At 42.8% G+C, this 25,684-nt stretch overlaps 1 protein-coding gene across 3 annotated transcripts in view; it reads left to right on the top strand.

Moving 5' to 3' along the window:
- The window catches only part of stac (SH3 and cysteine rich domain), a 27,607-nt gene extending 7,673 nt beyond the window's left edge, over positions 1 to 19,934 (top strand). For all 3 annotated transcript variants that reach the window (XM_042072233.1, XM_042072232.1, XM_042072234.1), the window contains 9 exons: positions 5,357 to 5,457; positions 8,329 to 8,410; positions 8,591 to 8,697; positions 10,412 to 10,496; positions 10,910 to 10,977; positions 15,609 to 15,703; positions 17,295 to 17,346; positions 17,607 to 17,744; positions 18,025 to 19,934. In XM_042072233.1, coding sequence (XP_041928167.1) covers positions 5,357 to 5,457; positions 8,329 to 8,410; positions 8,591 to 8,697; positions 10,412 to 10,496; positions 10,910 to 10,977; positions 15,609 to 15,703; positions 17,295 to 17,346; positions 17,607 to 17,744; positions 18,025 to 18,123 — 827 coding nt within the window. In that variant the 3' untranslated portion in view covers positions 18,124 to 19,934. The remainder of the gene's footprint in view (positions 1 to 5,356; positions 5,458 to 8,328; positions 8,411 to 8,590; positions 8,698 to 10,411; positions 10,497 to 10,909; positions 10,978 to 15,608; positions 15,704 to 17,294; positions 17,347 to 17,606; positions 17,745 to 18,024) is intronic.
- The last annotated feature ends 5,750 nt before the right edge of the window (positions 19,935 to 25,684 follow it).

Here is a 25,684-nt window from a genome sequence, read left to right as displayed (position 1 = left end):
AACAGGGGCACTGTGGGCGTCTAACATCGAGGGAGGGTAATTTATGAGGCCAAAAACAGGTTATAAATCCTCGTCCACCCTCAAATTTGTTATTGTAACGTTGAGTAATACTCTGGATGTGGTGATTTGATTGTGGACAAACACCTTGATTTATCAGTGTATTAGGAAGTGTCTGAAATGGCTTAAGGGAAAGAAGAGTGTGTGTGTGTGTGTGTGTATGTGTATGTGTGTGGTGTTTCTCCTTAGAATACTTAGGACTATTCCTCAGAGGCAGAGATGTGAAAGACAAAACCAGTCCTAGGAAGTAGTTTAACGTCAACAACTCTTAAGCAATCAGTGAAAGATAATCAAAGATAGGTCACATGCAGCATCTCATTTCAGGCTCAAACCTGCAGGCACCTCGTTCCATTCTTGTTTAATTACTAACCAGCGAAGCTCCTATTAGCGCAGATCTCCGACAAGATGAAGGTAGCTGCCAACAACTGGCAGGAGCCTGCTCCTTTGAAGTCTTTGGATGCTGGGGGGGGGTGTAAGTTAGCAGATGGGGCGAAAGTCATCCTAACGGGAAATGAAAGACCCGAAGTCAGGGAAGAGGGCACCACTGAATCGATGCTCGCCATAGTGAGAAAGAGAAAGACAGCTAGAGAGAGAGAGAGAGAGAGGGAGATAGGAAGTAAAGGGAGAAGAGAGACTGAAGGGAGGTTGTTGCTTGGCGCTGGTCCAGGCCATTACTGTGGCGCAAATGAAAAATGGGCAGTTGGGGCAATGCGGCCGAGGGAGTAGCCTAAACGGCCCTGAGAGCGACCGGCCGCAGCCATCCTTCCTCTTCAAGCCTGTACGGCTTCGCTCCTCCACCAAGCAGCACCCCCAGAAGTCTGTTTCAAGCCAGAATGTTCTCTAACTTCATTTGAAGAAAAATACTAATATAGATGGCCTTATCTTGGCTGTATCTGATGTGACTTTGCCCAGATACCCAAAAGCTCTGGTTTGTTTACAGCCATTTCTATTTTGGGATGCATAAGTCTTCCTAAGTTCCCTATTATAAAGGGACTCTCATAGATTTCCTTCAGGCTGCTTGTGAGCAGACTTAGTACACAAAGGAGAAAGTTTTATACTACATGACAAGTATACCAAACTGCCAATAGATACAACTGACTGTGCAGTTTGCCAGTTTTGTTTGGGAATGCTTAAAGAAGATGACATTCTTAAATCTTGGCCAAGAAATAGTTTTTTTCTTCTCACCTCACTATCAAATTACCTTCTGCTTTGAAATATATTCTGTTTAAACAGCAATGGCACGAACTGTGGGTTGCAGGTCCATGGCTTGTTCAGCTTCAGCCCACACGTGTTCTGAGCCTAAATCTCCACCACTAACTGAAGCGGTAAATGGTGACTAAACATCACCTGACCCAAATCTCAACATGTAGATTCATTTACCTTTTGTCGTGTGCAAGACAGGCTGTTGGTTGGAGTTGGGTTATTGCTGTGGTGCCTTCCAGGTACATAATTACCTTTCTTGGGTTTCCAAGTTCATTTCCTGATTACTTGAGCTTGGGCAGGAGAGGCTCCAAGATGACTCATGTAACTCACGACACAGTGCATGGTGCAGAACTTTGCTTTCAGGTCAGTATCCCCAGAAACTGAAGAGCTGTGAAATTGAACATATTCTGCTTGAAAGACCAGGTTTGAAAAGCACCTCTGTCTCATGTTAGGGTTAGGGTTTGTGTATATTCAAATATTGCTGACTATTACCCCTAAAGTGATTACCATGGTTAATGACATGTGCATTACATGTTAGTGAAATCGTGACATAGTATAGTTATGCATTTACATCTAAAAACCTTACATACAGGAACTTAAGTCAAATTTGTAATAATATGTGCATAATAATAAATTATTGAAAGTGGATACAGTGGGTGTAGAACTGCTATCATCTGAATATATTATATTGTATATTTATTTCATGATATATGATCCTAAATTTTTTCTGAATGGTACAAACATGAAAATGGGGCTGCCACAAATTTGTCCAAGACTATGCTGTTAAAGTTTAAGAGCAAAGGATCACATCTCTGTTTAGCGAGAGGGCTAGCCCTAGTCTGTCATTCAGTGGTGAATTCCTCTCCTGTAAAGTGATATTTGTTTGTTTAGTGTAGTGTGTGTTTCGTCCTACCTGAAGGATTGCGAATGAACCAAATCCACACCTGGACTATGGTGTTGCTTAGACATGTGCAGCGGTGTGTGTGTGTGTGTGTGTGTGTGTGTGTGTGTGTGTGTGTGTGTGTGTGTGTGTGTGTGTGTATGTGTGTGTATGTGTGAGTGTGATTTTGTGTGTGTGTGTGTGGACTATGGTGCTGCTTAGACATGTGTAGCGGTGTGTGTGTGTGTGTGTGTGTGTGTGTGTGTGTGTTTGTGTGTGCTGCTAAGACATGTGCAGCGGTGTGTGTGTGTGTGTTTGTGTGTGCTGCTAAGACATGTGCAGCAGTGTGTGCTGCTCCAGTCTGTTTACTGGACTCAGATTGGACTCATGTTGCTGTGACTCACTATCCTATTTTTCAGTACTACTTCACCACATTATAGGCCCCACATTGACAGTCCAGCTCGCTCAGATATTAAATGCACTCTTTTCTTGGTTAGAAAATCTCTGAAGATGCATAAAAGATCAATAAAGTCATTTTTCGGACCCGCTCGCTGGTGAGATGTAGAGCACGAGCATGGCACGTGAGCATTGATTAATTCATTAGGTGCTCGGGGCAAACAGTTCCAACGGATGAGGACAAATGAGAACGGGGCTGAAGTCTGGGGAGTGGGCCCCCCCCCCCCCCCCATACTCACTGCAGCCAGACACACGCTATGAGCTGGAAGGCACCGATGTGTGACCCAATCACGCAGTCGAGCGTGGTGGAGCACGACATAAAGTTGCCGGCCAAAGAGAATGGAACAGCGAGCAACCCTGCCCTTTACCTGCAAATGTTATTACTCAGATTTACAGCCATATAATGTCCTAATGTCGTGAGAGGGAAGCCCTCATTCTACTTTATAGACTGTTGTGTCAGGGCCAGTCGATAAATTAACCCCTTCAACCCCCATTAATTTTCCACAGAGAGTCGTAAAGAGGGCACAGTTCAGAGTTAATGCCATAATTAGCATAAGCTCATGCCCCCCTTGACACACACACACACACACACACACACACACACACACACACACACACATTGAGTCACGCACACACAACCTCAGTGTGAGTGGCAAGCAAACAAGAAGGAGACTCTCCCCCCCCTCTTGCTCAGCTCTGTCATTTCTGAAACTAATTAATGTCAATTCATCTTCATTTACTCAAATGTCTCTGATGCATGCAAGGGACAGCAAGATTGAAGGAGACTGAGTGTGTGTGTGTGTGTGTGTGTGTGTGTGTGTGTGTGTGTGTGTGTGTGGATGGTTAAAGAGGTAGAGAGGGAAAAAAGTAGAGCGCTTTTGGAGGTGAGAGAAAGTCCATTAAAGCTTCTCAGGGCAGATGCAGATTGGATGAAGTGGCGCTGCTGCTAATTCGGTTTAAGAGGACAGAAGTTGGAAGTTGGAAGTGGAGGGAAAGGGAAGAGGACGGCCGCTCTTTATCAGTACTCATTCTGCTTTACTTATCGGCTGCCTTTGACACGGTTAATCACTGCATCCTTCTCTCTATACTCTCTAACATGGGAATCTCCGGCTCTGCTCTCTCCTGGTTTGAATCCTACCTCACAGGACGCTTGTTTAACGTATCATGGCTTGTATCCCCCAGGGCTCAGTGCTGGGCCCCCTTCTCTTTGCTATCTACACCACCTCCTTGGGACAGATTATCCGTTCACATGGCTTCTCATACCACTGCTATGCAGACGACACACAGCTCTATCTGTCCTTTCCACCTGATGACCCCTTGGTCTCAGCACAGATCTCGGATTGCCTCTCAGACATAGCTACATGGATGAAAGCACATCACCTCCAGCTGAACCTCTCAAAAACTGAACTGCTGGTCCTCCCAGCTAAACCTACCATACACCATGACAACATCAAATTTGACTCCCTGTCTGTTTCACCTACCAGGGCTGCAAGAAATCTAGGAGTTGTTCTCGACAACCAACTAACCTTCTCAGATCATGTTGCCTCAAATGCCCGGTCGTGCCGTTTCGCACTCTACAACATACGGAAAATCAGGACTTACTTGACTCTGCTACCCAACTCCTGGTTTAGGCAATGGTCATCTCACGACTTGACTACTGCGACGCCCTCCTGACAGGTCTCCCAGCCTGCACAGTGAAACCCCTTTAGATAATCCAGAACGCGGTGGCGTGCCTGGTCTACAACCAACCTAAAAGGGCACATGTTACCCCGCTGCTCATCCAGCTACACTGGCTACCTATGGCACTGGCATCAAATTCAAGGCTCTAACGCTTGCCTACAAAGTAGTCTCCGGTTCTGCTCCCACCTACTTGAATGCCCTCATAGAGTCATACAGACATACGCTACCTCCAGACCGTTACGCTCCTCAGACGAACGACATCTAGCTCTGCCACCGGTACGCTCAATCCAAACTTTTATCATCTGTTGTTCCTCGTTGGTGGAATGCACTGCCAGTTCCTACAAGGGCAGGGACATCCCTCTCCATTTTTAAAAAACTCCTGAAGACCCAGCTCTTCAGAGAACATCTCCTCTCATAGCACTACTTACAACTAGTCTTGCTGATCCTAGCACTTACCAGCTGTCTTGAACTGACACTAAACTGTTTAAAAACAGCACTCACTGATGCACTTATTCTTACTGTACTCTACCTCTAAAATTGTCCTAAAATTGTTGAGAGAATTGCCTTAAAACTTAAACTGTTTACCATGTTGTTAGTCACTTTGGTTAAAAATGTGTCAGCCACATGTAATGTAATGTAATGTAATGTAAAGAGGAAGGGAACTCTTCTGCCCTTTTCTCCTGCCATATTTGATGTAATTACCTGAGGCTTGATGTCCTGATGTCCTCCCCTATCTCAAGGTGAATGTCCCTCTGTTCTCGAAGACTAATATCAAACAACACACACAACATGTCTGCAGCCATCTCAGTTTCCACTTGACAGTGATCTGTGCCAGGCAGTTTTATTTGTGTGTACAACCCCCCCCCCCACACACACACACACACACATGCACATACACACACACCTTTAATCTCCCTTGCAGGTAGTAAAGTGTGTTGGTGCATCCCACACATTACAGAGCACAGCGCGACAGACTCAGACAGGTGCCAGGAACAAACGGGAGAATCCCTAGACTGAGACCGACTGACTGTCAGCTGATGTGCCTCATCAAGTCTCCTCTGCGTGTTGTGTCATTCACAGGGACCACTGCCAAGTATGGCCTACGCTGCAAAGCCTGCAAGATGAGCATCCACCACAAATGTGTGCATGGGGTTGGACTGCAGAGATGCATGGGGAAACTGGTAAGGCTGGTGTGAATATGTCAGTTGTGTGTCTGAATTTGTAGAATTTGAATCTGAAATTTTTTTATGCTATGAGAGTTTTGTCTGGAATTACATCCCTAGGTTTTGTAGGAGGAATCAATTTATGCAATTTATATTATAATTTCTGTTATATGATTCATACAGTTTTATGTAATGATTTTATCTTATAAATCATGAACACTGAAATTATCATTATTGTGTAAGTCTAAATGTCATCCCTATGACACACTCTCAGAAATAGAAAGTGGTGTCTAAAATGATCATCCGTCAGTAACATGTATGGTAAGCCAGCATGGTGGAGCAGGTTAAATTTGATACCCATACAAGGTGGGTCTCCATCCAGATCATTTTTAAGGGGAATCCCTCTCACTCTTTCTCCTTCTCTCTCTGTCTCTCTCTCTGTCTTTCTCTCTCCTCTCACTCTATCACTCCCTACCTCTCTTGCTCATCTGATTGGTAGTGGCCCTGAGTCAGTTTTTCCAACTGGTTATTTTTGAGGCATTCGCCGAGGCATCGCATGCGCGCGTCCCTTGGTGTGATTCATCACTCTTTCCCCTCCGTCTGTGCGCGGGGAGTGTGAGTGTGAGAGTGAGCACGCATTTTAATCAGGAGGCACGGTGGGCAGGGGAATGATGTCAAAACGCTGCCGAGATACAGGCGTCACTTCTCCGTCTTCCACCACTGCCACCTGGGGGTGAGCAAGGGGTGGGTGGGTGGCTTTGGAAGAGGGGGGGAGAGGGGGACTGGCAGTCACGACAGCACCGGGGTCTTCACACAACCCACACAAGGAGGGGCGGGTGTAGGGGTGGCAGTGGATAGGCTGGGTGGAGGTTTGGGGGGGGGGGGGGTGAGGAGGGGGAACAAATTGAGTCCCTCTTGTCATGTGCACACAGTCAAGTGTTCCCATCACAGCTCCTCCCTTCACAGATGTGTGTTTGTGTGTCTGTGTGTGTGTGTGTGTGTGTGTGTGTGTGTGTGTGTGTGTGTGTGTGTGTGTGTGTGTGCGAGTGTGTGTGTGTGTGAGAGAGAGTCTGTCTTGGGAATGGCAGAGTATTGCCCAGTGGGCCAAATGCTCCATATGCAGAGGAGGTTCAGATTGCGTGCGCTTCTTCCGTTTTGTGAGTGTTTGTGTGTATGTGTGGGCAAAACAGGATGTTTAAAGAAAGTCTCTTCCTGTCTCCCTCCGATTTTTCCATGACTGGAGTCGGCACCCGAAGATGAGCCTTTCAGGGACACTCTCGTCTTTCAGGAGTGGAAAATGGGGTCGCAGGGTCGAGCGTTAAAAGAGAAGTATTCCCCTTGGACCCCTGTGATAATTTAGACTTTCTCTTAGCTCGCTAGCCGTTTATTTTTGAGTCTGCTTTTTCCCTTTGGCATGGATCACTATGTTACAAAACTTTCCAACATTTCCCTAAGTTTTGTATAAACCAGACATCCATATTATTAGTGGCTCTGAAAGCATTTGCCGTTCAATCCATCACCTATTAGTCTGAATGGGCTTGAAAAGCAATATTAGGGAAGGTCAGCTGACATTAAAACATGGCGAATATTTCTATAGTAATAAATTCTACTCGGACGGAGTCACAACAAACAAGCTGTGCGGTATGTTCTTTCTCAGTAGACCTTTATTTCAGTGGGCCTCCACAGGGCCTTGTATGGTTTCCCAGTCCCAGAAAGTTCTGCTTGGCAGCGGGCCGTGGGCAGAACGAGCCCCCCTTTCTGAGTGGGACAGTACAACTCTGCACACTAAGAGGGAGTGGTGTCAGACAAACAATGTCAAAAAGTTTCCTACCCTGTCTCATAGTACTGGACGTCAGCTGTTGTAACCCTAATGTCCTGCAGTTTACAGTGGCCGTGAGATGTTTATAATGGCCTAGAGTGGACACAAAGGAACAAGATCGAATCCATGCTCGGAGGGGTCTGTGTATTCCAAGCAACCAGATGCACCCATGAATAAATATGCCTTGTTTAACCTTTTCCCTGAATGAACTTGCATGTAAAATGTGACATTGTGCAAGACTCAAGAGGTACTTCTCCACCTGGAGTGTGGCTTATTTTGGCCCTCTTCATTTGGAGGCCGCCAATGAAATATTAATCAAAACAGATTAGTGATGCTGATTGCTCAGCTCTCTCCATTAACTAAGCCAAACATAAACAAAACCGTAATGCTAATTATTGCAATACTGCGACTTTGACAGAAGACCCTATATTTAGCTTAGCCTGTTGAGCAGTTTTATTATTTATTTTACAGCTGCTTTTCATTTGATTAATTAAGATGCATAATGAACAGCATTTGCAACCAACTGAGATCCCCAGAAGAGTGTCTCTTAATTTTAGTCATACATTCACCATGTGAAAGTAATATTGAAAATGTGGGAGACCTTACGCCTTAATGGATGACTCTACCTTTAATGTCTATTAAAAGTTGCCTTTGTATTAGTGCTCTTTGTCTGAATGCGAACCCTTGTGTGCTCGTAGTAAACATTACTAGAAACTCATTTAATGTGATGCTCTTTCTGGGACACCATATTTGAAATGTACAATATGTCAACAATACAATACAGAGGTAGAGTATAAGTTAGAAGAATCAGATTATAGAGATATGCCGGGAAAAGTGAGCATTCCTGAAGTTAGTGGGGTTAAAACGCTGCACTGGAAGGAGCATAAGTGAGTTCGACATTGTCCTTGTGATTTTATATAGACTCATCAACATAAAGGAGCTCATGCTGCTCTTTCCCTTTAACACGCAGATGAAGAGGGCATCTCCCATTGTGTTATTGATCCTCTGTCACTTTTCCTCTCATCCAACTCTCTCTCTCTCTCTCTCTCTCTCTCTCTCTCTCTCTCCAGCCAAAGGGCTTCCGGCGCTACTACAGCTCCCCTCTTCTCATTCAGGGGCAGTTTGGCTGCATCAAAGAGGTCATGCCTATTGGTGAGTAAGTGGGTATTCAGCCATCACGACACCATTGGACCAGGGGGCGTGCCTACTCTCACAGCTCTCTCTCTCTCTCTCTGTCTCTCTTGCACTGAACTAACTGCTAACCGGACTGTTTTGTTCTGCTCTCTCTCTCTCTCTCTCTCTCTCTCTCTCTCTCTCTCTCTCTCATGGCAGCCTGTGGCAGTAAAGTGGACCCGGTGTATGAGGCCCTGCGCTTTGGGACATCTCTGGCCCAGAGAGCCAAGCGGACCAGTGGTTCCGAGTCCCCACACAGACACTCAGTAAGCGAGCAGCCATCGATTTGAAACTGTGATGGTCACAGGCAGGCCTCGGGAGTTTTCAATTTGTGACAGGCTTGTTTTCGAATGTCACGGCCGTACTGAGGGGCATTGAGAGTTCCCATTTACAGTAAATAGCTCTGGTGTCACAAAGGAGGGCTCTTTCCTCTCATCAGCTGACAGATTTGTGGTGTTTGTGAGTGTGCATGTGTTTGTGCGTTTATAGAAACAGGTGAGTGTGTATGTGTAAGAGAGAGAGAGAGAGAAAGAAAGAGAGAGAGAGAAAGGGAGAAAGAGAAAGAGAGAGAGGGACATAGAGAGAGAGAAAGAAGTAGAGATAGGGAATGGTCTTGGCATGGAGCCTTGGGAGGCCGAGGATTGATGAATGGATAGAGGAAATATCCGTCAGAGAAAGTGGAGATTTGCAGGGCATAATTAATCACGTGTCCATAAGTCACTGGAAAGGCAGGCCCGTGGCAGAATTGAATGTGGATGCTGCTGACAGCCAAGAGCAGCCTCTTTGCTTGAGGGAAGATTGATTTCTCTGTGCCAAAGACACACAGCTCTTAAAATGTGAAACCCTACCCATGTGCCGTGACACATTTGAAAAATACGAAATATGAAGAGCATAATTGGAAATAAATACACAGAGAGCACCTATTGATCAGCTGACTGATGCAGTTCTAACTAGTCATTGACCATTTTAAAGCACGGCTGACAAAGAAGGCAAACTCAGTGAAGGAAGTAGAAGATTTGACTCGTGTGGTGAGGATGCTTTTCATCAACTTGAGTAAACAAACCAGCGCAAATGAGCTGTTTACAATGACAGATGAAAATGCTATACAAACACCACGCACAGTAGTACTGACCCACTTGGGGACTGTCGTGCTCAGAGACAAGAATTAGAATGTGCTCATTTTCTTTTCTCTGTCCAAGTCTTTTAAACTTGCTTATCTTGTGTATGAAATAGTGCCATCCTGAACGGTCTGCTCTCCCAGCAATTAAAATCAGGTCCAGACATGGCAGATGGCATACAGCAGATATCACTGTTCACCACAGCACAAATGTGACCAATAAAGGACAGAAACCAGAGGGAGCAATGAAGACAGTGCACATGGAGGTCTGTGGGCACATGAAACATAAAAATGCTGCAGGTCTGAAGCTTCACAGGAAGCAGATAACACCAATAAACAGTACGAGAGACATAAACAAGCTGCTCGTATGCTTCTTTTGATATCCAGTGCCTGTTGCCTTCAGTTGATCGGGAAGAGAAGCCATTTGTGGTTTATCAAGTGTCATTGTTTGGCTCGCTCAGGAAACTTGGTGGCTCTAAATCATTCATGGTGCTCAGTGTGGTGTCCAGAAGTCCTGCTAAGAAGATCTGTGTGGAGGTTTTCTGTCTCCTTCACACACTCTCTCTCTCTCTCTCTCTCTCTCTCTCTCTCTCTCTCTCTTCTCTGGCCCCCTCTCACTTTTTGCTCTCTGAAAGAAAGAAAGAAAGAAAGAAAGAAAAAAAGAAAGAAAGTTAAAATCAAAGTACTGGTAAAATCAATGTATTGTGGAAGAAAGGACCTATCAGATATTTTGACAACATAAAGTATATTTAATGTTTATGACATAATGCATGTGTTTAATGTTGACTACATAATTTACAGTATAAATTAAATGGTGTCTGCAGAGAGTCTGTATTGAATGTTGATGTATTGAACATTCCCAGAGCAGTGGAGACCTGGCTCAGGTACCGGAGGAGGTGGCATCCCGCAGCAGCAGAGCAGAGCTCACCAGGAAACACAGTGACAACGGTGCATACACCATTTAATTCACCTCAGGAGAGTGACAGGACAGTGACAGGAGATATTTATTTATAGATATTCTGTGATATGAGAATATTCTATTCTAATTAATTCTAGAAAGCATGTAGAAAACATATGAACATTTTGAGTAAGCAAATTATATTGATGACATCAATCATTATAAGACGGGATGTGCACATATATTTTAGTAAGCTAATCTGGTTCAAGGTCAATTCTGTTGCAAACTTGCCTTTTGACTATAAACCTCTATCACACCTCATGCAAGCTTTTCTGTCTTTGAAGTACATCCTGTTGTCCAGTTTACCTCAGGATATTATTGTTAGGAGAGAAATCAGAAACAGCCGTACCACTCACCAGTCTGCAGTTTAAAGACATGATGCAATTTTTATTGCCGTTTACAGTGTTCTTGGCCCTGGAGAATGGAACAGAGTCTTTCCACGCAGCCGACCGGAAGGCAGACAGCTCACCGGTAAGGATCCTTAGAACATTCCCATGGCTGGAATCACCAGAAAACCTCTTGGGAAAAAAGATCTGATGTGTTCAACAGGCTCTTTCCAAATGAAAGAGGAACACTAGATGGGGACCTCTTGGGAGGGGTGTGAGACTAAGGACAGAGCCAGCCATATGTGTACAGAGGCCACTTACATCTAAACAAGTTTGAGTGAGTTCATGGAGGAGACAAAAAAACATCGGATAATCAGAGGAGAAGCCATAAGGAGAATGTATTAGTTCTGGGATCTGGGTTGAAATCCATCCATTACATTTCCAGTTTTCAAGTCATAGAGAAATAGAAAGGTCAATGAGAGGATAGGAAGCGAGAGCCACACTAAAGAGGACAAGTGGAAATTAAGATTTGTCCATGTGATTTTTAAGTTATATTTCAGGCACACTTTATTGTCTCTAACATCACTTTACCGGAACACTCCAATTATGTTTGTCTGTCATTACGATTCCACACTGATATTTTGCCATTGTGTACCATTCCAGTGTGTTTAAATCCCACTGGATTAGATATGAAAAACAGATGTGGTCATTTCCTACGATGTTCAGCAAAATCCCACTGACACCACATGAATGTACCCTCATTTAGCACATTGAGCAAGCCTAAGAACGAGTAAACCCCAAAACACGTGGAAAACATAAGGAGTGAAGTATAGCTTAAGAGAAGAGCTGGGATGGCTTGCCTTGTGGCTTGTGGTGTGGAGCGGAGGAGTGGACACCGAGGCATAAATACCAGCACTGGGCTTTCAGTGTGAGCTTTACAAGGTCGCAAGCAACAGCTCCCCCGTGACGCCCTGTCTCTGAAATGGTCCCCTTGTGCACTTCTGGACATCACTCTCAAGACCACACACATGTACGGCCTTGGCCAAACTGTGGACTAGTCCAGCAGACAACTCCTGAAAGTACAAATTATAAAAACCATAATATTAATAACTTGAATATGGGCTAAAGTAATCTTGGACAGAAAGAGAGTGCTAATGTGTGTTGTCTCCATTAAATTAAATGTTCATTTGAGCTTCAGTAGAGCTGTCAGCATATTTCCCATCGTCCATCTGGCATAGCCATTTGAAAGAGTCGTCTAATGTTCTTTAATTTGCGGTGTAGATGCAAAATTGTTTGGCAGGCAGGAATGGCTGTCTGAATATTTGCCGATTTGACAAAATAGCTTGAATGTTGACATTGTAGTCGCGGAAAACAGAGCAATGGAGAACGACAGGAATATTTGCGCAGAGCATAAAGTCATGATTGCTCATAAAATCATTTGGAGGATTCTACAAAGTATAGCGCATAAGTTGTGCAACTGTAGACTACTCAGGCATGAGTTCATAACCGGGAAAGATATATCTGATTTTGAATCAGTATCTTCATAAGGATTTCCTTCATAAGTTGACCTCCATTTGGCATGTCACGTTCTTGGGTCATTTCTATTTGGGATGGTCCTGTGGGGACTTTTACTCTACTCCACTCTACTCCTGGGTCAGAGCTTTTTAGGATGGTCCGGTGGGTACTAGTGCAGTCCTCTCCTCCACTCTGTTCTGTCTCTCTTGGAAGTCTGAGAACTGATCTTGTGCCAGGTTGTTTGGTGTGTTCATAGAAGGCCTGAACTTGGCGAGACTCCACAGGCCCTGAATTTCCCAGCATTTGAGAACTCGATCATCCCCCAAAAAAGCCCACATACCTCTGGCTATGCTTGTGGTACATGCAAATATGTATTGCCTCTCAAGATGAATCTGTTGTTTCCCTTGTTCTCCTCTGACTCCTCTGCAATGGTCTCCTCTGCATTTGGGTGCACTGCAGACTTCATGGATAGATCACAGACAACTACAGTTTTCACAACTCCAGGCCAAGCATTTGTTTGATTTTTTTGTATTGTTCGTTCTCCCGTTAGTTGTGCTTCTTTCTACAATGAAAATTCCCTCAAAAGGTGTTTTCCCTCTTGAAATATTTAATCAGGTTAGGTTTTGGGCTCAGGGGTAGAGTAGCCTAACCATACAATTTGTATTGTCTTAAAGGGATACCAGGCAAGCCTGATGCTTTTTCTCTATGAAGCTCCCCCTACCGTCTGTACGTGTCGATACGTGTGCGAGCCCTCGCTCGGTCTGAAGCTCTTTTCCTTTTCACAAAAGAGTGGATCCACCGCGCTTCTGCAGCATTACATCTGGTGCATCAGACGAAGAGCGGACCGTGTAGATATACTAAAAGTAAAAAATCGGAGCAGCGCAGATGTAGTAGCTATAAACTTTAATTAAGGTGCACAAAAGGGACTAACGTTTCGATGCTTCATGCGTCTTCCTCAGAGTCTTTCCCAGAATCTCTTTTCCTTTTCTTTGCATCTTCCGTCAAGGGTTTTCGCTGCTTATTCGCCGGCTCTGCCATTATACACACGTTTGCAACAATCGCTAGCATTTCGTTAGCCTGCCTCTGTGCTGGGGATGCAGGATGTAAACTGATCCTGCTTCTCGCGATGTCTGAGATTTTGTGAGACTGAAGGTCGTCGGGTAGAATATACCGAACTTGCAAGTGGGATATTCTTCCTACAGGCAGTAGGGACGGGCAAGACAGCCTTCATTCGCCCCGTAATGAGTCATTTAACCATATACCGACTTACGAAGATGATTAATTAACACGAAAACGTTGCCTGGTGTCCCTTTAATAAGGCTCACTTCAGTTACACTGAGATTGGCATGATGTATTTGAATAGGTCAAAGTCAAGACTCTTATGTTCTGTGATTCCTCATTGGAATGACATACTTTATGTTCTTTGTTTAGTTATAGATTTGAGATCTTTAAAAATGGTCTGAAGACTTCTATTCACCTTCTTTCTAACTAATTCATTTTTCTTTAGAGTCACAGTTTGTATGTGTTTGGTTATTGTTATTATTCTGGTAAATTCTATTTAGTGTATTAATAATATTGGTAGGCCTACTTTTTGTTTTTGAGTTTTTGGGCTTTTATCCCTTTACAGGACAGTTACAAGAGAGCATCAGGAAACGAGTGGGAGAGAGAAATGGGGTGGGGATTGGGAAATGACCCGAGACGGACACGAAACTGAGTCCCATTGGACCCGAAAGTGGATGCTGTAACCACATCACCCCACTTTTCCAATAATTTTATTGTTAATGTAATGTTTATCGATGTCATTGTACATCGTGCATAAACATAAAAATGTTTTAAGGAATGCTGCAGGTTTGCAATTCAAACCACACCACACTGCAACATACCCATTTGCAAAAATAAAGACTCTACCACTTGCGCTTACTCTCTCTGTCTCTGCCCGTCATCTCGCTGTGACAAGCATTTCCCCCAATTCCCCTTATCTGGTGGCGCATAGCATCGTCTGCGAGGAGCCCATTTGTCTAAGCTGACGGCCGGCTCCATAAAACAAGCCCGACGGACGTTAGCAGGACAGGGTAATGAGCAGAGGAATAAAACATGGGCCTGGGAAGAGATCACCTGCCGCAGCCGCCTGTGTCTGGAATCAGATGAACAAACAGAAAGAAAAAAGGCCCAGTCATTCAGATCCAATCTAAGCTTCCTTATCGCACTAGGACGTCTGGTTCCGGGCTCTCGTATTGGCCTATTGAAACATTTTATTGCGACTTTCTCATATGTTAGGGTGTTTCTGTTGTTGGAGGTTTTTGTGTGTACTCAAGGCCCCACAGACAAATGTGCTTGAGTTCCCTGGATGAGGTATAGCAAGCATTGTTTTGTCATTGTGAACTGGAGCCTTAACACATGATCCATGGCTTGGCACCTTGCATGCAGCCATTGTGATTGGTTGACTTGTATAATCCTCTAAAATAGACAAGTCACAAGTCGTTTTCTGTTTGGTATTTGGAAGGGGCGAGTCTCCTTTGTGAATACATAGTGGCCACTTGTCACAGCCTGGTTTTCACTGCCCTAGTAGCCCCAAAACCCAAAGTGCCTGAGTGCAGAGTGCCCCCTCTTAAAAAAATAGACACAAAAATGGACAAGGACACAGAAATGTAGCAAATTCACATGAAGGAAAGCATCACTTTCAGTCAGTCACCACACTCTTTTTTATCACATAATATGAAGGGGAAAAGTCTGTCTGTACGTTCTATGTCTTTGTAGCGTGAATCCCCAGATATAACAGGAGCTGCCTTGGCTTTGATTTCCCAGAAAAAGCAGCAGAAAGAAACAAAGGATATTTTCTCCCACACATGCAGATCAGTCTAATCTCATGACAAATAAAACAACAAAAACTGAACCATTTCGGTTATTTCTCAGAAGGCAGCAAACCAACCATTGTGAACCAAGACACATACAGTATCACAAATATATTCAGATTCTCCCAAAAAGGAATCTTCCACATCAGGTCTAATGTCTTTGGTTTTCCCATCCCTTTTACCCATCAAGAGTACAATGCTCACAGAATTAGTACACACTACTACTCTCTACTATTCCACAGGCCATTTTGCATTAAAGAATCTGCTGAATAACCAAAACTCAGAATGCTACGTTTGTAGAAATGCTTTGCATTATGCTGCACAGATGCTAGATAACAAATCCTACTGTAACTTTATGTACCCAGTTGTCTTTGTGGCTCAGTATGATAATGCAGTTTGTGCATTGCAGGTGAGGACACAACAGTGCAAGGACCTCCTGCAGCTTAACACCTATGTGGCCATGCACAGATTCACTCCACAAGATGGGGACGACTTAGACATGAGGTGAGCATTATCTGTGCATCCCATTCAGTAAGTACATTAATTGCTTGCTCCAGATTTGCTGTCTGCGTGCATATGTATAAGTAAGTATATATACTCTTTTGATCCCGCACGAGGGAAATTTGGTCTCTGCATTTATCCCAATCCGTGAATTAGTGAAACCCAGCACACAGTGAACACACAGTGAGTTGAAGCACACACTAAACCCGGCGCAGTGAGCTGCCTGCAAGAACACGGGGAGCAGTGAGGGGTTAGGTGCACTTGCTCAAGGGCACTTCAGCCGTGCTTGCTTACTGGTCGGGGTTCGAACCGGCAACCCTCCGGTTACAAGTCCGAAGCGCTAACCAGCAGGCCACGGCTGCCCCAATGTCATAAATGCAAAAGGAAAACGAGAGTAACCACCAGGGGGTGCAGACCTTGCAAAGTGACCAACTTACAGCATTCATGGGAGTTTCATTTTCTGCCCTTTTCCTTTCTTGATAATGGTTTTACAAGAGGAGTGATGGCCTATTTCATATATATTTTGTATATATTCCCAAGTGGATAGCACACATTTCTCACCCTAAGGATTTGTAGGTTATTGTTCATAGCTCAGTTCAACTGATGAAAACATTTGCAGCAAATCCAAACATTTGCTGCAACATTTGCATTTAAATTCTCGCTTTTCTAGTTTGACATCTCTTGACACTAGCTGGCACTATTGTTTTTGAACAATTTGTAGCTCACCACTGTGCGTTAGTATTGCCTCATCATCACACACACACACACATACAGTGTGCAACAGAACCCTCAACAACCCCTCAGGCATTATATAGAGTATGCAGTGGCTGTTATATCAGCTCTGGACGTGCAAGAATAGGAGTAATCCTGAGCCCCAAGAGCCCTTTGTCATTTGCCAGACACTTCAGTCATCTCCTGTGGCACTCCCAAAATACAATCCAATCTTCGGCGCTTCATTTAAAATTCATTGACTTCTCAACGCGAGGCTCAGTTCAAGGAGAGCATCTGCAATCAACTTGCCCCTACAAGTTTTGTCATAAACACACTGTATGCAACGGTAGGCTTCAAGGTTCCTTTTGAAAAAGAGAAAGAAAACAGCAGGGGAATCACGCCATTTGTCATTTTTAATCATTCCCTCATTGTGTTTTTTTTTTTTTTTTTTTGCCGTGAAACATGACAGCTTGCGCCCACGAGTGCTGCTCATTTCAGAGGAACTTCCATGTGAGCCAAGTGCACTTTTTTTGATTTTGAGGAGCTGAAAACTAAACACAATTCTGGTTCTTTGAAAATACAGCATCTTTATTACAGTGTGAGAAGTCAACACACACAATATGTCTTTAGAGCCTCAAATAATAATACCACAAAACCACAAATAATAATAGTATGGTAACAGGTCTTCATAAAACTTTGAAAGCTCTTCATAGAGCTTTTACACATTTGTTTAGAGAGTACTTTGCGTTTGAGTGCATTGAAAAGTGAAAAGAATTGGAATTGGAAAGGAAGCTGAAAGAAGTTGACTGTTGAAACCAGCCAGCTCTGGGGAGGGTGAGCCCACATTAATCATGACTCCCCCCCCCCCCCCCCCTCTCTGCAGACCTGGGGACAGGATCGTGCTGGCAGATGACTCCAACGATGATTGGTGGAAGGTAACAGGCTTCTCCGTTTTAACAAACCCCTGAATATTTAAGAGTTCTGTTGACTTGTGTCTAAAAACTGTCAGTGCCCATTTAAAGTTTCATTTTTAAAAAGAACCCCTAGGTAACGGAATTGTTTGTGAAAATGAAATGAATCATGTCTTTTTTTATTTTATTGGGAGGCTTTGAGGCTTTACTGCCATCCATCATCAAGTCAAAGATGGTGATTGTTAGACCAGATCAGAGGATTAAACTTTTATGTATTACTGCAGGGAGTGATTGAAGACAGGATAGGATTCTTCCCAGCGTCCTTTGCTCAGCAAGTGAGGGCTGGAGACCAAGTGTTCAGGTGTATCCGCACGTTTATCGGCTGCAAAGAACAAGGCCAGATCACTCTGAAGGAGGGACAGGTGTGTGAAACCACACACACACACACACTCACTATCTCTCTCTCTCTCTCTCTCTCTCTCTCTCTCTCTCTCTCTCATTCTTTTCAAAATTGGGAGATAATATGCATATTTTTGGAACTACGTAGTTCCCAATGATCATATGAATGAGTTTGACTGTAGATATTAGAAAAATGATGTGTCAAGAACTCGTCCTTTGAACATGCACATTGAAAGTGATGTCTTACTTTGGATCTATGTGTGACTCTAACCTTTTCTGTTTTGTTTCTGTGGAATCTTCTAGATATGTGTGAGCAGTGAGGAGGAGCGCAGCGGCTTCATCCGAGTGACCAGTGGGAAAAAGAGAGGCTTTGTGCCCTGTGACGTCCTCGAGAACATCTGAAGGACAGAGAGACAGAGATAAGGGGAGAGGGAGTGCCCAAATGTGTGTAGGAGAGAGTGATGAACAGGGATAGAGGTAAAGAGAGAGTGAGAGGAGAGAGATCTACTGAACAAATCATGGAACAGTTCTTGAGAGGCTTATCTGTAAATCCACAGTGAGTCTCTGCTAGCTCATTATAGGTCATGAGGGGAGGTCCTGGAACTGAGAGGACTGGCTAACTGGTGGAGCAACTGGAGTGGAAATGGACAGATCGTCCCTTTTGCTGCTACATTTTAGCACTAGCGTAGTTTTTTTTTTGGTAATTTCATTGTTTATTTATTTGGTTGGAGGAAATACATCTACCATGTTGTGTTTTTGTATGTAGTGTGTGTTCCTAAACAAAGTCCACGGAGGGAAAATGACTATTGATCCTCATTGTGTGTCAGGAACGGTCTCTGTCTGGCTCCCTGGGCCTCCATTGTTTGAAGCAGATAGGAGGGAACAGTGGATGCTTGTTTACAGAACCACTTGTGTCACTCCCTGAAAATAGCATATGCCCCACCACCACAACAAAGAATACTCAGTCCCCTGGCTCTCTCTAACCTAGTACGGGATACCTTAACTTCTTGCGAAGGTTAAAGGCAGCATTGCTCCAAAGTGCAGAGGTTTAATATCAGATGCAGCACGTGTGTGGAGAGTAGTAGTCTGTATGTCTTGTTTCTGTTAGTGTCCTCAGAGTTCACCTCCTGGGACCCTGTTGTGCTGCACGTTTCAGGCCTCTCTTTGCTCTCGATTAGTTGAATGCACCTGGGCCAGCTTTATCAAGGGTGGCATAATTATCTCCCAAGTTCAATCAGTCTGGCTGAAGCAGGAGGGAGATCGGAAACGTGGGATTTCCAGTCGGGAGTTTCTCAGCCGTAGGAGTGAGAGTCGGTGAACGCTGATTTCATCCCAGCAGACGATTTTGTTCTCAAGTGGACGTTCCACGTGACGGAGTAGAAAGCCAAGATGTGAAAAGACTGCACGCATATCATGGAAACAAATGTTCTGAGGGAGTATTTTCAAAGGAACTAACCAGGGGGATTTGTTTCAAATAAGACAAAATGGGGGGAAAAAAATAATAATCTGACAGTCGAGGTCACTTACAGACAAGCACGCAAGATAAATGAGAAATGTTTAAAAACACTTAAGCGATATGAGGCAACACTGGGAAATTTGGTGCATTTTTGGCACTCCGGTATCCAACTGTGCAGACATGTGTAGGTACCCTCTAATTACTTCTGATGTTTTGTCTTATACTGTCAGAGGGGTGTGAGGTTTTACCCCGTGACGGAAGGCACTGAACAAACCCTCAGACTTTTGCCTCAAGTGAATGTATTTAATGTGAAATTCAACACACAACTCGTCACATGACAAACAAGTCTGACTCTCTTCTGATGCAACAGCCATGTAGTATGTGTAACCCAAATATATGGACTTATTCGATGATGTTTCATGCCCAGGACATTACATTGTCTTAAAAGTAGCCTGATTGCTTTTGTATAGGCCTGTGTATACTAATATACTCACCTATTTGCAGTGAGATCATTGCTATAAGAGTCTGTCTTTTTTAAGCAACCTTTTTTTTCTAAATACACAGTATTTATTTGCATTGTGCTGTTTGATTTCTTTGTCATTCCAGTTCACAGTCTGTCTTTGTACATTACTTGAAATGAAAGCTAGGGTAGTTTTGTGGATAGTGCAGTGGATTGCAGCAACAGAGTATGAAGAGGCCTGTGTTGCATTGAGATTGTAAATAATGTATGCACAAAATTAAAGTCCTATTTATTGAACTTTGAGTCAACATACTATGGTGGTGGGCGAGTCACAACACTCTGGCTGTGGTTTTGTGTATGTGCAAAATGAATGTGCTCACATGTCATGTGGTGGAATTTTAGCACTTGGTAAGCAACTCTACTCAGCAACACTTTAAAGTGCAGTTTTTTGTATAGACCCAACTGTTTAAACAGAGATGAGTATTTACATTTATATGGAAGCGTATCAAACACAGAACACACAGACCAAATACAGCAGCCTCATCCTGGCATTCACCTTTTTCACTGCACTCCTTTAATAATACACAGTCATTTGTATTTGATTTGAATTTCTTAGACTCAATACTATTACTCTAATATGCATGTTCAGTCAAAAAATGGAGCATAATGAAGTAACATCATTAATATTAATGTCACAATATAACTGTTTATATTTAGGTCCATAAATAAGTAAGGTATATGGTTAATTCATGTCACAAACAGGTGATAGACAGCTCTGATTGCAGAGTGATACCTGTTGGACAAAATAAACATTGCCCTGTGTATAAGCTGGGTCTGTTGGACAAAAGAAACATTGCCCTGTGTCCGAGCTTGTCCTGTTGGACAAAGGAAATATTGCCCTGTGTCTTAGCTGAGCCTGGCAGTGCCCTGAGAGACAGGTGTGGTGTAGCGTAGCGTGCCCATCCATCTCTCTCTGAGAGGGTAATGACGGTCGCCGGTTGCCCGCTGGTCATAACTCCAGACCCAAAATAAGCCGCAACAGTGCTGGGGCTCCTCTGTCCCCAGCCGACTCACGGGGTAATAAGGGTGATGCTTTCATTGTGTCAGTGGTGGCCGCTTACCGCCAGAAGGTCCTGCCATGACAGAGTGTGTGTGTGTGTGTGTGTGTGTGTATTTGTGAGCGCACACACCCGAGCGTGTATATGAGCTTGCAGCGGTATCAGACGGGCCACTCACGGTGATAGAGTGGGTGTGCATTCCAAGCCCAAATGGAAGAGACAGGAAAGAACACAGGGACCACTCATTGTGTGCCTTACACATACACTGATGCATGATAATCAGTTTTATGTGTTAGTGTGTGTCTGTATGTGTGTGTGTAAATCAGGGTTGAGAATATTGTTCGGCATTTCTTCCACCAAACAGAATATTGTGAATACCACAATGACTTTTATTGGGAGGGAATGTCTCTCATTTTCAGAAACAAAAGTATTACTCTTTAGTTTCTGTTAGTGCGTCAGAAACTTTACAATGAGAAGACACAGCACTCAAAGAATCCTCCATAGTTAGTTCATAACGGCAATATGGCAGTTGTCTACACATATCCCGCCCCTTCCTGTACTAATGTAACCAACCGCATTTTTATCCATTGTAGCCTTATTGTAGCAGTTTGGGGGTGATATTTATATCTTTTAATTCAGATTTAAACACAGATTCGCCTGATATACTTTTTATGACCTATGACCTCCCTTACGTATGTCTCCCCATTCACTTGAATAGGAAAATAGCTGCCAGATAACTGCCCAAAGTGCCTTACCAAGATGCAGTGTGTTACCAAGATGCAGTGCGTTACCAAGATGCAGATGCAGCCCTAAAAAAAGGCCCTGGACTTTCTTCCACTACCATTCGTGTGCACACACACACATTAGCTGTCTATCATAATACAGTCTCATTATTATGCCAGTGAAAGTCTCACATTCAAAATAGTCAGATAGATTTTACAAAAATGATCATTATTGAATCATTATTATTTTGCCTCGTCCCTTCATTCATATAAGTAGCCTTAACCAACAGGGACGTCATATACCATTATGATAAATGGGGGTCTATCAGTAAATGGGCTTCAGTGTCTATTTATCTTTTTTAAGACAAACAGATATTGCACATACATACAAAGCTTACAATTTGGTCAGGTTGGTGCACATGCAGCTATATCATTAAGATGGACCTAGGTTTAGAGATATTCCTTGCAAATACGTGATAGTTGTGGTAGCAAACGTCTAGACAAGTAGACAACGCAAGACATTTTCCATCATTCAATAATGATGAAACAACCTGTCTGTTTTGCGCAAGGACAAAAAACTGAAGCGCCAGCCATTACCATCAAACATGCAAATGTGTGGTCTGTGAGAGGCAGGGACGTTAGAACCAATTTCTGTTAGTGTGTTGAAACGGATGATGTGTGTATGGCATCTATCGCGCACATGAGTGCAGTTCTGGCCCCTTATCATCTGGTTGGACTTTCATCTGCCCCTGTATCCCCTGAGAAAATGTTTCTGAATTCTGGTTGCTAAACACATCATATTACTTTAACATAGTTTGAGACGGACAGAAATACTAAAGCCTGGCTGTCTTCTGTCTGACTCACATCAACATTGTTCCATGTATTATATTTCACTACTTGACTCAATGAAAAACATATAGGCTACCAAACATGGACATCGCCATAGGTAACATTGACAATGGAGAAAACACTTATACTTGGTTTCTGACAGAAATGACGTTTTGTGCCAACATGTTAGTAGAAGCACAACCACAGGCAATCTTTTTGGTGAATAGAGACATCTGTCAGTTGCGAGAGTTGGCAACCTTGGTGACTCTGTATAGCCTTTCCATTGTCCCTTGCGCCTATCCTGCTATTGAAAACGTGATGGCACAAATGTTGATAGTTTTTTTTTTTAATGACAATGACAACTGAGAGTGTAGACATAGGCATAAGTGAAGTATATTTATTTGGAGAGCTAGACACTGACTAGGCTTGGCTAATGAAGCAGCCAGGCAGACGGCTGTTGGATGGACGGCCGTTCTGGACTTTTCCATAACGTCCAGATTGCCAGTCTGCCTCTGGACTTGCCTAAAAGAACTGACTCAGGCTGGACTAGTTAGGCTATACTGTAGGTTTACATAGCAACATATCTCTGAAACCTTCAGTGGCATATGAGGCCTAAGTTCTTTGTCAGGGAAACATCACACAATATACTGTACATGGACACATGCCTACATGTCCATCACCCACATTATCTGTTGGTAATTATGAGATAACAATCAGAAAGCGGACACAAGTGTGGCCTCGGCCTTTCATTTGAGTTTCATTTTCTTCACTAGATGCCTCCTGACTCTCAAAACCCCTAGAGAGCCATAATGTCAGGGTGTAACTGCCACATGAACCAAGTCTTATTAAAAATGTAATTTTCTGTATTTATTTGCAATTGATCAACCATAGAAGCTAAAAGCACAGGCTCTGATGGTGAGAGGTGCAGACAAGGACACTTGCTCTCTGGTCTTTTCAAATTCATCAAAAGCTCCTCTTTCTCTTTCTGCCCCTACAAGGCCAAGAAATACCAATTTCCAAGCGCTACCACATTTTTAACGTCAGCCACAAGTGTTGTCAACAGCACAACACACAGTTAAACAGCTTGTATAAGATGCTGACTTGGTATTCACACTTGTGAACAGACCCATGGTGTTGCAAGTCAATGCATTTTGTGTTTTGAGAATTACCTCTCCATCTGTAAAATACAATGTATCAGTACATCACTGTAGTTCAGATATAGTTGGACATGAATAAGAACTGCACCAAAGTAGGAAGATACTATCATGTCTTCCTTGCAATGGATGCATATTCACAATAGCAGGCAGGCACAATGCATGAGAATCTACGTAGAGGGCATGACACAATACGAAATGTAACCAAGTGTTCCTTTTGTTGTGTTGTGTATTTATTACAGAAGCTATTCAGAATTGTGAACTAACAAGGCCCATGTCTGTGTTTTACCAAACTCATCCCAAAATGTTAGAATTATACTACACAGCTGTGCTACCAGTGGCCTCTACATCGACTTTATTGACTGGGGACACAGAGAAGCTTTACTGAGTGGGTTTCCGGCCAAGAACTGATGGATATTTCTTTTCTAATATTCCTGTTTGACCTTGACTTTTTGACAAGGAAACCAACACAGAAATAAGGTCTTACAGACATGAAGTTCTGTACATGGTCTCCATTTAAAAACACAATCTTACATGGTGGCCCCACCACACGCCAGACTTGTGCAAAATTCAGCATTTTAGAAATAGTCTCCATTCAATTTATGAATTGGAATTTTAATTGATTTGGCTCCGCCCCCCAGGAAGATGGTCCGTGTACTTTTGCGTTCATTCTTTTTTCGGAAGTTAAATGAAAAATTAAATGAAATGAGTGGTATATGTGTCATTCCAATTGAGTAATCCATTTCTCTAATTGAATTAAGTAAGGTAAGTGCATAGTGGGGAAAAAAGGAAAAGAAGGTTTGTCACATTTACTAAACCACAAAACATGAAATTAAACAAACTCATGTTTTTCTTTCAAACACAATGTTATTACATTGAACTGACATATTTTGCCACAGCAATGAATTTATCCAACAGAGTCATGAGATCAATCTGAAGCACATAAGTACTGAACCAGTGTGGTTGATGTGCAATGCCTTGGTGTCACCTTTTTATTGTGCTCCCATGAGCCTTTGCAAGAACACTGATATAATCACGCAGCTAACAGTGTTCGCAAAAGTTTTCACAGGGGTTTTCTTGAAGATGATTATGCTTAGAGGCCAGTAGAATATGGAGCGGTGTTGTATGTTATGTTTTGAGATGAACCATGCTTTGTTCCCACCATGATTGCGTTAGGTATTGAACATGCACAAAGAATCAGTGGTTACATGGTACATGTTTTCATCTTCAATGAATGTGTCTGCATTCTGTGGCACAACATATTCAGCATGTTTCATTTTAAGACCTCATCTTGAAGTCTTAAATAATATCTAAGTTATGTTCCTTTGACATTGATGTTGCAATACTAAGTAGCCTACATAATGCCTACTAAGCAGTACTAAGTACATCTTAATGCCTACTTTCCGTGCCACCTGTATAGCACAATGATGTTGAAATACTTCATGTAAACTGAATTCAATTTCATTGGAATTCCTTGATCAAAGCATAAATCAATTTTGATAACCTAGACATTTAATTTATGTGCAACCGATGTACATGATAAAATCAAGTAAATCCAGCGATTCTTTTTTTTTTCAGTGTACTTTCAGTGTTGGGAAGGTTACTTTGGAAATGTTTGGAAATAATTGGTTACTGTTATAAGTTAGTTGTTTGCTGCAATCATATCTGACATATACTATGAAGCTTCATTGTTAAACACTACCCTTAAATTATGTAAATGAATTCTACTTCCTTTAATTCAAATTTGAATTGTAATTCTAGATCTTGTTTTTGACCTCAATTCAAATTAAATTCAAATTCAAGAACTTAATTGGAATTTAGGAGTCATTCTCAATTCAACTCTGAATTTTGCACAAGCTTGTTACAAGCATCCCATAGTCAGTTGATATGTGCACATGTACATTCTTCTCAAACAACGTGTGGGTTTTAGTTTCCTAAAAGAAAACAAATAATAAAAAAAACTTTTAAGTTAAAGACAATCTCATACTTATTCACCGCAACTGTCTGTGAACAACGCTGGTCTGGATCCCACCCATTTCTACAGTTGATCAAGTTGGTTTAGTGGTTTAGTTTCACAGTATTTAATGGCTACTATTTCGCAGCTATTAACCATTGATAAAGAGACATGGGTCGCATTATTACTCTTTGGCTGGCATGCACAGGTGAGACTGTAAATATATGTTTGGACATAATTTAGTGTCTAGCAGTTATATTTGAAATATATTGTGATGGCATACTTATACATTCTGAATGAATTATTAACATTTTGAAAGACTATATTTGTC

The sequence above is a fragment of the Alosa sapidissima genome, chromosome 19 (assembly GCF_018492685.1).
Source record: "Alosa sapidissima isolate fAloSap1 chromosome 19, fAloSap1.pri, whole genome shotgun sequence".
In the NCBI taxonomy this organism is placed as follows: Eukaryota; Metazoa; Chordata; class Actinopteri; order Clupeiformes; family Clupeidae; genus Alosa; species Alosa sapidissima.
This window is presented reverse-complemented; position numbering and strand designations above follow the sequence as displayed.